This window comes from Bos grunniens, chromosome 4, assembly GCF_055505025.1.
Source record: "Bos grunniens cultivar Pamir isolate PY7600 chromosome 4, Bosgru_T2T1.0, whole genome shotgun sequence".
Classification (NCBI taxonomy): domain Eukaryota; kingdom Metazoa; phylum Chordata; class Mammalia; order Artiodactyla; family Bovidae; genus Bos; species Bos grunniens.
The window spans coordinates 53,138,932-53,152,968 of record NC_141168.1 but is presented as its reverse complement, the minus strand read 5'-3'; the positions used below and the strand labels follow the sequence as shown (position 1 = coordinate 53,152,968).

Sequence of the window (14,037 nt, the reverse complement as noted above, 5' to 3'; positions counted from 1 at the left end):
CTGCCATAAGAAAACCGGGACCTGTGCCTTTCACATCTCTCCCCTGCCCTGTTTGGCTCCCTCTGGGTAGCCTCACGATCACCCGCAGTCCCACTGCCTGCCTCTCCCCACCCTCCCTGGCTGTCCCTAGTTATCCCCACTCCCCACACGCCTCACTTCATTTCCCTTAGTGGAAGTGTCAGGCCCTTTGCTCTCACCATCAGAAGAGTATGGAGAACTCAGGCCTGCCCCAGGCTGAGAGATCATTCACTGTGTTATTTCCCTTGCACCCCTCACCCCCACCGTTTGGAATTAGGCGACTTTATCCTGCCCTGGCTTCCAGGTGGCCCAATGTGACACCTTGATTTAACTTTAGAGTGGAGTTGAGGATAGCTGACTTTCTTCTTGGCTAAAAGGTGAATGTTGAATATGTGGACCTGGCCAGGGCAGTAAACACCTTTATGGCAATCCCTGTAGCCTTTCTGATCACTGATTCCAGACCTGGCCCCTGGGAGAAGTCTGGCCAAGATGGAGATGGCCAGTGCTGCATTTATTTTTTGTCTAATCCTTATACATTTTTTCCCCCACTAGGGAGACAGTTGAGTTTGGTACCTCCTTTCCCAGGATGGAATTTGACGAGCTATTCTGGCTACATCACCGTGAATAAGACTTACAACAGCAACATTTTCTTCTGGTTCTTTCCGGCAAAGGTAGGCCCATAGCAGTGCCCGCACAGGACCCTGGTGCTCAAGAGCTGACTGTTTGCTCCGGGTGGAAACGTCGGTCTACAGTCAACCCAAGGGTGTTTTTGTGTTTTTTAATCTTTAAGATTTTTTTTTTTCCCTAAAAATAAGTGCCAGTGATTCCATGTAGTCTTCCTGTTTATGTGCAGGAAACAAATGTTACTGGGGGAGGTCCAACTTTTAAATTCCTTGCAACATTATTCACAGTATCAGTGCTGCTATCCTCTTCCTGCCACGATCTTCTTCCTATCTTTTTGTTGCTTTATTCTAAAAATATTTGGGGGCAGGGATGGGTGGTGGGGAACAAGGAAGGACAAGGAGTGGGGAGATTCCTGAAGTTCACAGGTAATGCATGTCTAAGCCTGTCTACATTTAGTCAGGTATTGACTGCTCTGTCTGTGGATTTTACTGTACTGATTATTGTTCTTAGACTCCTTTGTGCATCCAGTACCCACTTACTGTGTAGAACTTTGTGGGGACACAAAGGAGAGAGAACTGAACTCACTCTGTGGGCCATTAGGGGAGGGCTGGGAAGGACTGGTGACCCAGGATGGCTTCCAAGGAGGGGTCTTTTCACCTCACATTCATACAGACATATATCCTTGTACTTTACCAGCTGCATTTAGCTCAACTCAGGGTCACACTGCGCTTTTAGGTCACACCCTAAAGGGACAAATCCCTTTAGGCTTATGGATACTATTGGGGGTTATTGTAAGAGGTACTGAGATGAATACATAAATCTTATCCCACCACAGGGTAATTTTCTATTTTTATTTTCCAAATTGAGTTTGCTTCAGAAGCCAGAGAAAACAAAGAAAAAGTTATCCCTGTGGAGGGTAGTGTTTATTTTTGCATAAAATTTGCAAATTGTATGCATATAACAGCACTGTATATGTAATGACTGCGTAAATTGCTTAAACATAGTTTCTTCTCTTGGTACTGTGGGGTTGTGTTTTCTTGACTTTTCATTTCTGCTTTCTCAGCCATGGCCTCTGATTGTTCATCAGGTGGGTGTGTGGTGGGTGTGGAGAAGGCATGTAAGAAATGGTGAGGAATTCCAGGTTCTTCGTGGCTGGGGCTCATAGTAGTTTTCAGGCTGTCACCACTCTGGGAGGCCTCTCCTGGACCCCTTATTTCTTCCTCATTGTACTCTTGGGTGAGGCAAGTAAGGTTCCTAAAGCACAAAATTTAAGGGCTCACTTTCATGGGTGAGCCCCTAAGAATTGATGCTTTTGAACTGTGGTGTTGGAAAAGACTCTTAAGAGTCCCTTGGACTGCAAGGAGATCAAATCAGTCAATCGTAAAGGAAATCAGTCCTGAATATTCACTGAAAGGACTGATGCTGAAGCTGAAGCTCAAATACTTTGGCCACCTGATGTGAAGAACTGACTCACTGGAAAAGACCCTGATGCTGGGAAAGACTGAAGGCAGGAGGAGAAGGGGATGGCAGAGGATGAGATGGTTGGATGGCATCACTGACTTGATGGACATGAGTTTGAGCAAGTTCCAGGAGCTGGTGATGGAAAGGGAAGCCTGGCGTGCTGCAGTCCATGGGGTCACAAAGACTTGGACATGACTGAGAGACTGAATTAAACTGAACTCATGGGTGTACACGTGCAAGGCTGGCACTTGACTGTCCTCTAGACTCCTGCTGGAACCCCTCTTGGGGGAACCCAACTGAAAACCAGAGGGCAAGGGAGTCTGGCCCATTGAGGTCTGCCTACCATGTCATGGAGCCAAGTGGAGCCTGGATTTTCAGAAGTGGTCAAGAAAATATCCAAATATCCAGCACAATGATATTGAGGAGTTGGTATAAATTAAGCTTAGAAAGATGACCTATTTTTGACAGGTGGGAAATTTCCTTGTGTTCTTAGAAGTCTCTTAAACTTTATGCCTTTCAGAAACCATACTGTATGGTTTGTGATATCATATCTATCTATATAATATGCAAATGCAGGCATTTATCATGAATAGCAGTTGTATGAGTTTTCAATTGCCATTGTACAAATTTAGTCACTAAAACAACACAGATTTATTATTTCACAGTTCTAGAGATCAGAAGTCCAATACAGGTCTCACTGGCCTAAAGTCAAGTTGTTGGCAGGGCTGCGGTCCTTCTGGAGGCTACAGGGGAGAATCGGTTTCCTTGTCTTTTGCAGTTTCTAGAGCTGCTGGCATTCTTTGAATCGATGGCTCCTTTTCCTGTCTTTACAGCCCGTATCAGTGAGCTGAATACTTTGAACATTGCATCACTTTGGCCAACTCCTTATTCATCACCTTCCCTACTCTTGTATTTTGCCTCTCTCTTCATATAAGGACCCTGGGATAACTTTGGACCCACCTGGATAATCCAGGATATATCTCCCTATTTTAATGTCAGTTGAATAGCAACCTTAGTTCCATCTACAACCTTATTCTTCTTAAGAATTAACATATTCACATGTTCTAGGGATTTGGATGTGTACATCTCTGAAGGCCATTATTCTGTGCAAAATGGATACTTGAAAAATTTACCTGGATTAGTGATTCACAATATGTTCTTTTATTTTATTGTACTTAAGAATGATCTTCAAATTCCCCAGAGATTCTGACTCATAAACTAGGAGAGGCTAGCAAGTTGTAGGATTAGCAGGTGGACCATGCTTCAGAAATCATTGTTTCAGCCTACAGGCTACTATCCTGGATTCAGTGTTCCTGACCCCAAAGTGACTCACACTTCTTTTGCCAGAAAGAAACAGCCAGAGCAGGCAAACCCCGATGGAGGTGGTTCTGTTATCCCATGCACTTACCTAGGATGAAGGCTAGAATGGGGGACTGAGGAGGTGAGTGCAGCTTTTGGGGTCAGCTCTCCTAATCCTGCCACTGCCGGGTCTCCAAATCCAATGCCCTCTGTCTCTCCACCCTCACCCTAGTCCTGCCAAACCCGATTCCTTACTCTCTCTTCCGCTTTGGTGGCTGGTTATGATGCCAGTGAACTCCTCATTGATTTCTGCATGATGTCTTTTTTTTTTTTGGTAATGATCCAGATTTGTGAAAACAGGGACATGATCAAACAAAAACAAAACGAAGACTCAGTCTTTTCCTCTTTAGGTTGCCTCTAAGCAGGTGGACAGCTTTATCAAGGAGGCCAGTGATGCTCTGGGACTGTAAAGCTGGTCAGGGAAAAGGGCTTAGGGTTTATACTCACTCCTAGTTGCCGGACTGAAACCCCTTGCAGTAAAATAACTGGACTCTTGGGGCCCCCCTTTAGTTAAAGAAGACCTGCCTATGCACCCCCAGATTATGTTCTCTGGGGGCCCAGAATTGTAGCCCTAAACAGATTCTAAGATGATCCCAGAAGACTTGAAACTGAGGCCACTGCAGCATGAAAGATGCTTAAGAACATGGTGTTCTATTGGAAGTGATAGACTGAGAGACAGAGGCACAGAGATGAAAAGACGGTTCTGTTGACAGGTTATCACCACATGGCAGCTGGGATAGATAGTTCCAAGACCTCCTCCAGGGGAGCCCACACACACAGCCAGGTCTCCAAGGCCCCAAAGCAACCTTTCCTGCCGAGGCAGTCAGGCTATAAATTATGGACCAGGCCATTTTGGATGAAGGAGATAAAGCATGCGACAAGGAGAAGCAGTGGTCACTGAGATGGGAGAGAGTTCCTTTCATTTGGCAGAAATAATAGTTTGTTGCCTGTCACAGGGGAACAGCTGATGTGATCATCAGGAGAGAAATGACCCCTTACGAAAATTGAAGGTAGAGAAAATAAGAGACCCAGGAAGGATGGCACACTTGTAATAGCCCCTGGGTAATTTTTTGGACTGCTGTTTCTCAAATTAATTGTGTTTCCTGTTATTTCTGTGAGTCTCCCCTCTTATTATATACAAATCAATGAATAATGGGTTCCAGAACTTGAAATTGGTGTGCAGTGGGGGGACACGATAAAAATGAGAAATGAACAGTCATTTTTCATAGAATAAAAAGTACAATGAAACCAATAAAGATGTAACAATTATAATAGCTGCTCTTAATTGAACGTTGACTATGTGCTAATAAATACTGTGCATTTTTCTTTAATCCTTACGAAAACCATATGAGGAAGGAATTACTATCTTCATTTTACAGTTGGAAGAGAATTGCAGAGATTAGATAATTAGCTCCAAGTTTCCCAACTAGAATTGGGCAGAATTAGATTTTAAAAGAAAATCTCTGTTGGAGAAATATTTGCTATTGATCATTCCAGGTTGATTGTGAGAAAACAAATCATGGAGGGCAATAAATTACAATTGTTAAAAGTATGGCTCTTGAGTCAGGTTTGGATAAAACCTTGGCTCCACTCCTTATGCCAAATGTGACCTTAGGCACGTTCTTAACTTCTCTGAGCATTGGTTTCCTTATTTTAAAATGAGGCTCAAAACACCTGCTGAACAATTGTTTTGAGAAAATGAGATAATATGATAAAGTCTCAGAATGGTGTTTGATATCTAATAAGTAGAGTTGCTATTATTATTTCATTATCAGTATCATCACTGTCATTACTAGTTTTTCCTAGTATTAACACAAATACTCTACAGAACAAAACCAGACATAATTTGGGAGGTTAAAGAAGGCGGGAGATAAGGAGCAATTCCAAATTGGAAGGAGCCGGATGCCAGCCAAGAATGTGGATTAATTGTTACTGGGAAAGGAAATTGCAAAGTGAAATTGGGATTTTTCATGTTTAAGAAGGTAAAAAATCATATATTATTTTTTGAAATTAGCATCCTTTTCATTAGAAAAAGTATTCAGCATTTAAGTTTTTCTTATAGATATAGGAGTAATTTGTGGGATGCATTTATCTAAAACCTGTAGATTATTTAACTGCCATAGAGTCAACATCTGAGATGTTTAGAGTTGGGTCTAAGCCCCTGTGGACTGCCCCAGTGGCTCAGCAATGAAGACTCCACCTGCACTGTAGGAAAGGCAGGACACATGGGTTCAATCCCTGGGTTGGGAAGGTCCCCTGGAGTAGGAAATGGAAATCCACTCCAGTATTTTTGTCTGGAGAATCCCATGGACAGAGGCCTATAGTCCATGGGATTGCAAAGAGTCAGACATGAATTAGTGGCTGAACGCACATACACGCTAAGCACCCTTTACTCAGGTCCCTACCTCGTTCCTCAGGCCAAGGAGAATAACTGGGGTTCCTGGAATCTGACTGTCTGGTGATGGAGAAAGGTCAGTATCATATTGAGGAGTCAGCAAGGCTGGGATAGGGTGAGGCATGGGAGGTGCCTGCAGGCAACATTTGAGATGCTCCCTCCCTCTCAGGGTCCTGCAGGTGCTGACCCTGCTTACCCAGACGCCAGGAAAAGCACAAGTGTGGGGGATTAGGTGAACACGGTCCACGCATCCACATTGCAGTGCAGAGGCAATGAGCCACTCTGATGCTTGTGGCCAAAGCAAAAGGCATTCTCTCTGGGAGCAGGAGAGCAGGTCCCCAAGGGTCCCTGGAAGCCAGCAGACAGCCGACCCTGGGAGTGCAGAGACAGGGCCTTCGCACACACTCAGTTCACTTCCTCCTCTGGATGTTTAGACTGCTTCAGTAACAGAGTGGCACAGAGCAGTAGCTGCCAAATGCAACTGCGCGTCAGACATAACTTGGGAGCTTTACAAATATGACAGATCCTCCAGCTCAGAATGTGACGCCTCCCAGCAGAGATCTGATTTGTTTGGTCTGGAGAGGGCCCAGGGTCAGTGTTTCTAACAAGTTCCACAGTGATTCCAGTGCAGCTAGTCAGTTCACTTGAATTTGGAAAGAGAGAACTAAAGGTCAGGGTACTTTCTCTAGTGTAATCTCCAGACATATTTTCTCATACTCCCTGTGCTCAAATGATATCTTACCAACTTAACAAGTATTGAATTTTCAGGGAACACAATATTTAGCTTTGTCAGTAGAGGGTGCTGCAGGGACATTGCAGGAGGAAGTTGACTTCTCTTCTTGGTCCCTTGTTCTGCGTTTTGCTTTCTCTTGGCCCTGCTGCCCAGTCCGTCAGCAGTGTATGTGGAGGGACATTCAGTGGTGCTCTGCCTTAGCTGGGCACCCAGACCACGAAGACCCTCAGCAAGTTTATAGACTGGACTCCATCCCAGTGACCACCTGTCTGTGGCCCTCACAGACAGGTCTCACCAGTGAGCGGGCTTCCTACAGCCTAGGCTTTCTACCTTCTCTGGCACCCTCCCATCAGCCTGGACCACCTGCCTCCCAGAAGGTCACTTCCGGCAGCCTTCCTGGCAGGACACCATGCACTTCTGGTTGTCCGTGCCCTTCAAGCAAGCAGCCTCCCAGCATCCTGAGTTCCTCTGCATTCCTGGCCCCTGCCAGCCACAGCCTGCTGTCGTGCAGGCCTTTCCGACTTGTCCAGGGGTTGTTGGGCTCCTTTGCCTGGGCACCTCAGTGAATTTCTCAGCCCCTCGATGGGCTGGAACCATAGCTTCTCCAACAAGATCTGGACCGTGGCCTTGGGAAGGGCCACACCCCACCTTATGAGATGGTCCCTCAGCCCAGATACCCTTTAGAGTTCTCTTTACATATTTATGGTTCTCTTTACATATTTATCCTTCCATTATAATGAATATCCATTTACATTAAAATATGGACACAGGAAGCCTACCCAACACGCTGGCATTTGGCCAACACAAAGGAAGTGGCTCAGTGGGGAAGAAGACCCTCTGGTATTATATCCCCACACTTGTCCTGGGCTGGATGAACATGGCTAATGGAGGCGGGAGCAAACACTAGGACTTGTAACGGTATTGAAGGTCAGTGTTTTCAAGTTAAAAAAAAATATTTGAAAAACAGAAAAATTTAAGAGTTAAAATTTACTATGTGGTTACGGAGAAGTTGTCAGGATCCACAGCAGCTGGTCTTTCTGTCTCAATCTTATTCTGCTAAGACCAGTGAATTACTCATTTATGCTTCATTGCAGATCAGCTTGCTTTGCTTCTACAGGCATTTAATAGAAGATGGCTACCCTACAGTTTCCTAGTTTATCTGTCCTTGGACCATGCAGTAAACAGAGATTAACTAGCACTTCTCCTGGGGGCAGAGTGTGATTGGCCCAGTTTGGGTCAGGTTTTCTTTCTTGGTCCTATGAGCTAAGACTGAAGGTGCTGGGTCATGTGGTAATTAACATGGCTGATGGGCTGCTTCCATTGGTGAATGGACTTAGAGAAGGGGATGTGATTTGGACAAATCTCTTAAAATATGTCTACCACTGATGGCTACAAATACACCGATAATACAGTAAAGATGTGGAGGTCACAGACATTTGTCTTCTTTAAACATTCACTGTTTATCTTCTCTTGGCTATGTACTGGTAGCATCAGGGATCTGGGAAAATAGAAGGTAGGTGAGTGAGACAAATCAAAAAGAAAGTAGCTAAAAATGATAAATTATGGATCATCCCATCCATAGGTATGCTCAGGCTCTGCAGAAACCTTGATATGCCTCATTGCCTTTGAGAAATGAAATTTTAATTGGAAAAACAAGTAAACTTTTTCAGCTGTTTTTTTCTGTGCATCAAGAAAGGAAAGTCTGTCCTTTTCTCCAACACCCTTCCCCCATTCTTCTAACATCCAGCGTTTTGGAAGAAGGCATGAACAGAGAAGCCAGAACTTTCTCATGAAGAAATAACAGCCAGGTAGAAAGGTTAGGAAGGAGAAAGGTAAAGAAGTTTCTAGTGGGGTGTGAGTTGGCTTAAATGAATGAGACAATTCAAAGCTTGATGAGAGTCAGTGGGAACTTGGAAGTGATATGAGGAGGCTTCAGAACGGAAAAAAAGTTTTAAAAAGTTAATTGTCCATATGATGGTACAGTGACAACTATCATAGTATAGGAAGTTTTTAGAGAGTGTTCAGAATGAACCACTGTGAGTAAAATTCCCCTGAAAAGCACTGAATGTCTTAAGTAAGTTGTTTTACGTGTTGGGAATATGTGTGTATAATTAAAATGTTATTAAGTATCTAGTTAACAGTTCTAGTCACAAAACCAATTGCTTTAAATAAAAAACCTCTGCCTTCATTACTATCATTAGTGTTGCAGCTGAAATATCAGCTGAACTGGGACCTGTGTGGCAAAATGGGAGTCCATTCAAACATACTTGGGGGAATTTTGAAGACAGTTACATGGGGTACTAATGATTTCAATTACAACAGAACACATTACTTAAACCAAGCAAATGATCAGCCTCTGCATATAGAAGTGTGAAGGGAGCCTTAATTAATTTACTAATCGCACTTCCTATTTTAAGCGGTACCATTGGTTTGGGTCTATAGTGGTTAGGTTGCTGTTTTCTCTTACAGAATGTGGTGTTCCTTTGTGGGGCTGGAGAAAGGGAGTGCCTAGAGTATGTCCCCAGGCCTTGGCATTGGCAGATTGCTCCAATACTTATTGGGTACCTAAGATTCCCTAGGGTTACTCCAATAAGTCCTCTGTCTACAATATAGTACTGAAATCTGCAAGTGTTTACTGCATCCCCAGCCCCAATGTATGAATGTACTGCTTCACTAATTTGTAAGGTTTAGAAGGTTATCTACCACGTGATGTAGAGGAGGGCCCGGGAGGATGGAGTGAAAGATGGGTATGGTTTGATGGGGAACAGGAGGAAAAGGAAGACTCGAAGTATAAGAGGATGCTACTCATGTGGGAAGCAGTAGGGCAGGAGGGTTTCATTTCATTAGTGTTTCCATATAGAGTCCTCTATGCTCACTTTGAGAGTTGGACTGTGAAGAAAGCTGAGTGCCGAAGAATTGAGGCTTTTGAACTGTGGTGTTGGAGAAGACTCTTGAGAGTCCCTTGGACTGCAAGGAGATCCAGTCAGTCCATCCTAAAGGAGATCAGTCCTGGGTGTTCATTGGAAGGACTGATGTTGAAGCTGAAACTCCAATACTTTGGCCACCTGATGTGAAGACCTGACTCACTTGAAAAGACCCTGATGCTGGGAAAGACTGAGGGCAGGAGGAGAAGGGGACGACAGAGGATGAGATGGTTAGATGGCATCACCGACTCGATGAACATGGGTTTGGGTGGACTCCGGGAGTTGGTGATGGACAGAGGGGCCTGGCGTGCTGCGATTCATGGGGTTGCAAAGAGTCGGACACAACTGAGCGACTGAACTGAACTGAACTGAACTGATGCTCACTTAGAAGCAAGGAGGAAGAAGCTGGGTGTTTTTGAAGAATCTCTTTATGTACAGAATGTTAAATAAATGAGTTTTAATACTTCAAATGACAATCTGTTAAGACCTAGGGTATTTTTTTCACCATCATAGTGAATGAATAATGGAATGCGCTAATGTGAGAGATTGTGAAATTTTCTTCAGTAGAGATCTAAAAATTAATTGCTAAACTACCTCCTGGGCTCTTCCTTAAAGAGTGTCCAAGTTCATGAATTGGCCACCAGGGGTCACCAGAAGAATTGAAAGGGCTTCTGAGGCAAAGCCATAATTTCCTGCTCACGAAGAAGAGGGCAATTTGTAATTCTATTGTTAAAGAGACTTCTCACTTAAATATTTAGGATTCTTTTGTCCCTTCTTTTATATTTAAAATTTCCTTGTCCCTTATTTTTGATCGTCAGTTCTTGCTGCACTACTCTGACCTATATGTCATTGGTAGATATTTTTCTTTTTAATTAAATATATAAATGCTTTTTTGTAAGGTATTATTCACATTTCAAATATTAGCCCATCACCAAAGGCTGCCTTTAAGTATTCAGTCTAACATCTTCCTGTTGTTCTTTTATATTACCCATTTCTTTAATTACTTATTTATTACCTGTCTTCCCACTTTACCAGAAAAGTAGCCAGAGCTAACACTTAAGTAGATACTCTAGGCACTGTTCAAGTGCTGGGCATATATTAACTCTGAATCTGCACAACAGTCCTGTACAATAGACATTATTATTATGTTCAAGCTTATTATTATGTTCAAGCTTATTATTATGTTCAAGCTTATGTTATTATTATGTTCTGCTTATGTTCAAGCAGAAGACAATGAGACACAGAGAAGTTAAGTAACTTGCCCAAGGTCACACAGCTATATAATAGCATAATTAGAACTCAGACCCTGGCAGTCTAGTGCCACAGTCCATGTTCTTCAGTAACTATCCTTCCTGTCCATGAGTGGGAGCTGGCCTGCATCCCCAGCCCTAGAATAATGCCTGTTGATGTTCTATGTTAAATGAATTAATACTTCATGGCAAATTCAGGGTGTCAGACTATTCAGCCAGATGATGATACATACTGATATATGAAGAGATTTCCACAGCATGCTGTTAAGTGAATGCAGCAAATATAGAATATTATATATTACTGTTTTTGTTCAGTTGCTAAGTCATGTAAGACTAGTTTGGGGGGGGGAAAGGTACTTATGTACATAACATAAGTAACATCTATGAGATATGTGCATATGTACATGTGAGGAGGTGGGGAAGGGTATAGAGAAAAATCTGAAAGACTAAATACTCCAGTGATCATCTGTAGGGAATAGGATTGGTGGGGCAAGAGGGATTTTTTATACCCTCTTTGAAAAAAAAGTAAGAATAAGTATTTTTTTTATGATATGAAAAACTTTAAGTAAAATTTTTTAAATTTTTGACAAAAATAAACACACTCTCTAGTTTCATACATTCTTTATAGTTTCAGAATAATAAGTACTTTAAAAGTCCTTCATTTCCTAAATCTATAAATGAAGTAAAACAGTTGCTTCTTTCTTCATTCGAGTCTGAGTTTTGCAATTTTATTCAGGGTGTCTTCATTTACTTTTCAGTTCAGTTCAGTTCAGTCACTCAATCGTGTCCGACTCTGCGACCCCATGAACTGCAGCACGCCAGGCCTCCCTGTCCATCACCAACTCCTGGAGTTCACTCAAGAGGAGAGTGAAAAAGTTGGCTTAAAGCTCAACATTCAGAAAACTAAGATCACTTACTTTTATTCTTTCCTAAATGGGGGTAGGGGGTGGGAGAAGGGCTTCATTCCCACAATTGAGAGCTAAATATATCACCTAAGGAGTTAGACTGCCAGGATCTGAATTCTAATTATGCTATTTTATAGCTGTGTGACCTTGGGCAAGTTACTTCTCTGTGTCTCAGTGTCTTCTTGAACATAATAATAATAATAATGTCTATGGCATACCTTTATGCCATTATTACTGACATAATTACTGTGTATGTCATGATGTGATGTCATGCATGTGTGTGTGCGTGTTCAGTCACTTCAGTCGTGTCTGACTGTTTGCAACCTCATGGACTGTAGCCCACCAGGCTCCTCTGTCCATAGGATTCTCCAGGCAAGAATACTGGAGTGGGTTGCCATGCCCTCCTGCAAGGGATCTTCCTGACCCAGGGATTGAACCCACTTCTCTGACATCTCCTGCACTGCAGGTGGATTTTTTACCACTGAGCCGCCTGGGAAGCCTTGTGATGTCATATCATAGTAAAAAAGTCTGAAAGCTGTGGGGTACCTGACTCTTGGACTTTTTGCATTGAACACATGAACCTTTCTTCTCTAGCATCTGATTTTTGCCTTTCATTCCAGATAAGGGCAATATTTACTTCACAGTTTGGTTGGCACATCAGAGTAAGACGATGTTTGTGTGGAATTTTCTTTTTTAAAAAAATGAGCTTCTTCAAAGATTGTTGAGCTCATTCACCTCCTTCAGGAAAGTAAATTTGAGGAGCAGGGTCAGCTGAGGTTGGAGGTGTGTATGCAGATCTCTTATTATTTAAGCATTCCAAGAATGCAGTGTCCTGTGCTTCAAAGTTGCATAATAAAGATGTTTGGCACCGAGGTACCAGACTTGACTTTGTAGTGTGGCCTCTCAGGATCAGACTATTTTTCTGAGAGCCTGGAGCTCCCATCACTGTGCCAGGTCACAGGAAGAGACATGAAAAGCAGGGAAGGGTGGAGTGGAGAGCAGAGGGCCCAGGGCATCCGAGAGGGCAAAACTCTCCATCCCCCTCACAGCTTCTCAGTCCTGCCTGCACGTTTAACCACCTGGGAGCTTTTAAAACAAATAGATGCCTGTCTCACTCCAGACCAGTTGAATTGGAATCTTTGGGATTTGAGCCTAAGCAGTAGTTTTTTTTAAAAAAAAAACAGCTTTCCATGCTTTTTTTTTTTTTAATGAGTAGTCAAGATTGAGAACCACTGGCTCGCGTGTAGCTCTTCAGGGCTTCTAGAAACGCATGCATATTAGGAAGGAAGTGGGGGACTGGAGGCCCACAGGAATGGGTGGACTCATAGTATTTTACACACTGGAGGCTGGAACCACTTCCATGTAGATTCCATCCTCTCTGCACTCCTTGTACTCTCCTGCTGCTGAGTGAATACAAGCTGAAGGTGGTCCTGGGGAGTGGTATTAAGTAGCAAATTAGAGGATCAGAAGTCGTGTTTTGTGACCCCCATGGACTGTAGCCCACCAGGCTCCTCTGTCCATGGTATTCTCCAGGTAAGAATACTGGAGTGGGTTGCCATTCTCTTCTCCAGAGGATCTTCCTGACCCAGGGATGGAGCCAGGGCCTCCTGCACTGCAGGCAGATTCTTTACCATCTGAGCTACTAGCTAATCCCATAGAGGACTGGAGGGGAAATTAAAAAAAAAAAAATCGCTTATTCAAACAAAACACATGGATGGGGCCAGGCAGGCTAGGGCAGAGCTAGTTACATTTATTCAGCACAGCAGAGTGGACAATATCATTTCGTGATACATCTTCTCATCAGGGTCCTCAGGCAAGCCTGTGAGGTGGGCATTATCGCCTTCTGATGGATGAGGAAGCAGAGGGCTGGAAGAATCTGAGGGCAAGATCACACAGCTATTACGTGGCCAAGTAGAACCAGCACTTGTCTGGCTACCTGTTCCTGGGCCACACTGCTCTCCCACAGTGGTTTTACAAGGCTGGCTTTGATTTTAATTTGTTTTTGCTTCAGCTTATAAGTTTCTGCTTCTCTTGAATTCTCTATGGACATTTTCAACACTTTAGTCAAGAGAACTAACTAGTGAAAAAATGACCAGGTAAGATGGCCAAAGGAGCAAAGAATAGCAAACAATCCACTTTTCTTATTCTCCCATTAATAAATGGTTTACATGAAAACTGTCTTATAAATTCCTGGTATTTCTTTCTTACAGCAATAGCTAACATTTAAGAACATGTACTATATGCCACTTACTAGGTGTTATGAAAATTAATGTATTTAGTCCTCCCAGCCACCACGTGGCATACGTACCATGATTGATCCCCATTTCGTAGGTGGGGAAACTGAGGTCCAAGGAGCTTAGCCAACGTA

The 14,037-nt window shown here is 43.2% G+C and overlaps 1 protein-coding gene across 7 annotated transcripts in view; it reads left to right on the top strand.

Moving 5' to 3' along the window:
* CPVL (carboxypeptidase vitellogenic like) overlaps window positions 1–14,037 on the top strand; it is a 126,779-nt gene that overhangs the window by 28,968 nt on the left and 83,774 nt on the right. For all 7 annotated transcript variants that reach the window (XM_086398435.1, XM_086398433.1, XM_086398434.1 and 4 more), the window contains one exon: window positions 571–689. In XM_086398435.1, the coding sequence (XP_086254561.1) occupies window positions 571–689 (119 nt within the window). The remainder of the gene's footprint in view (window positions 1–570; window positions 690–14,037) is intronic.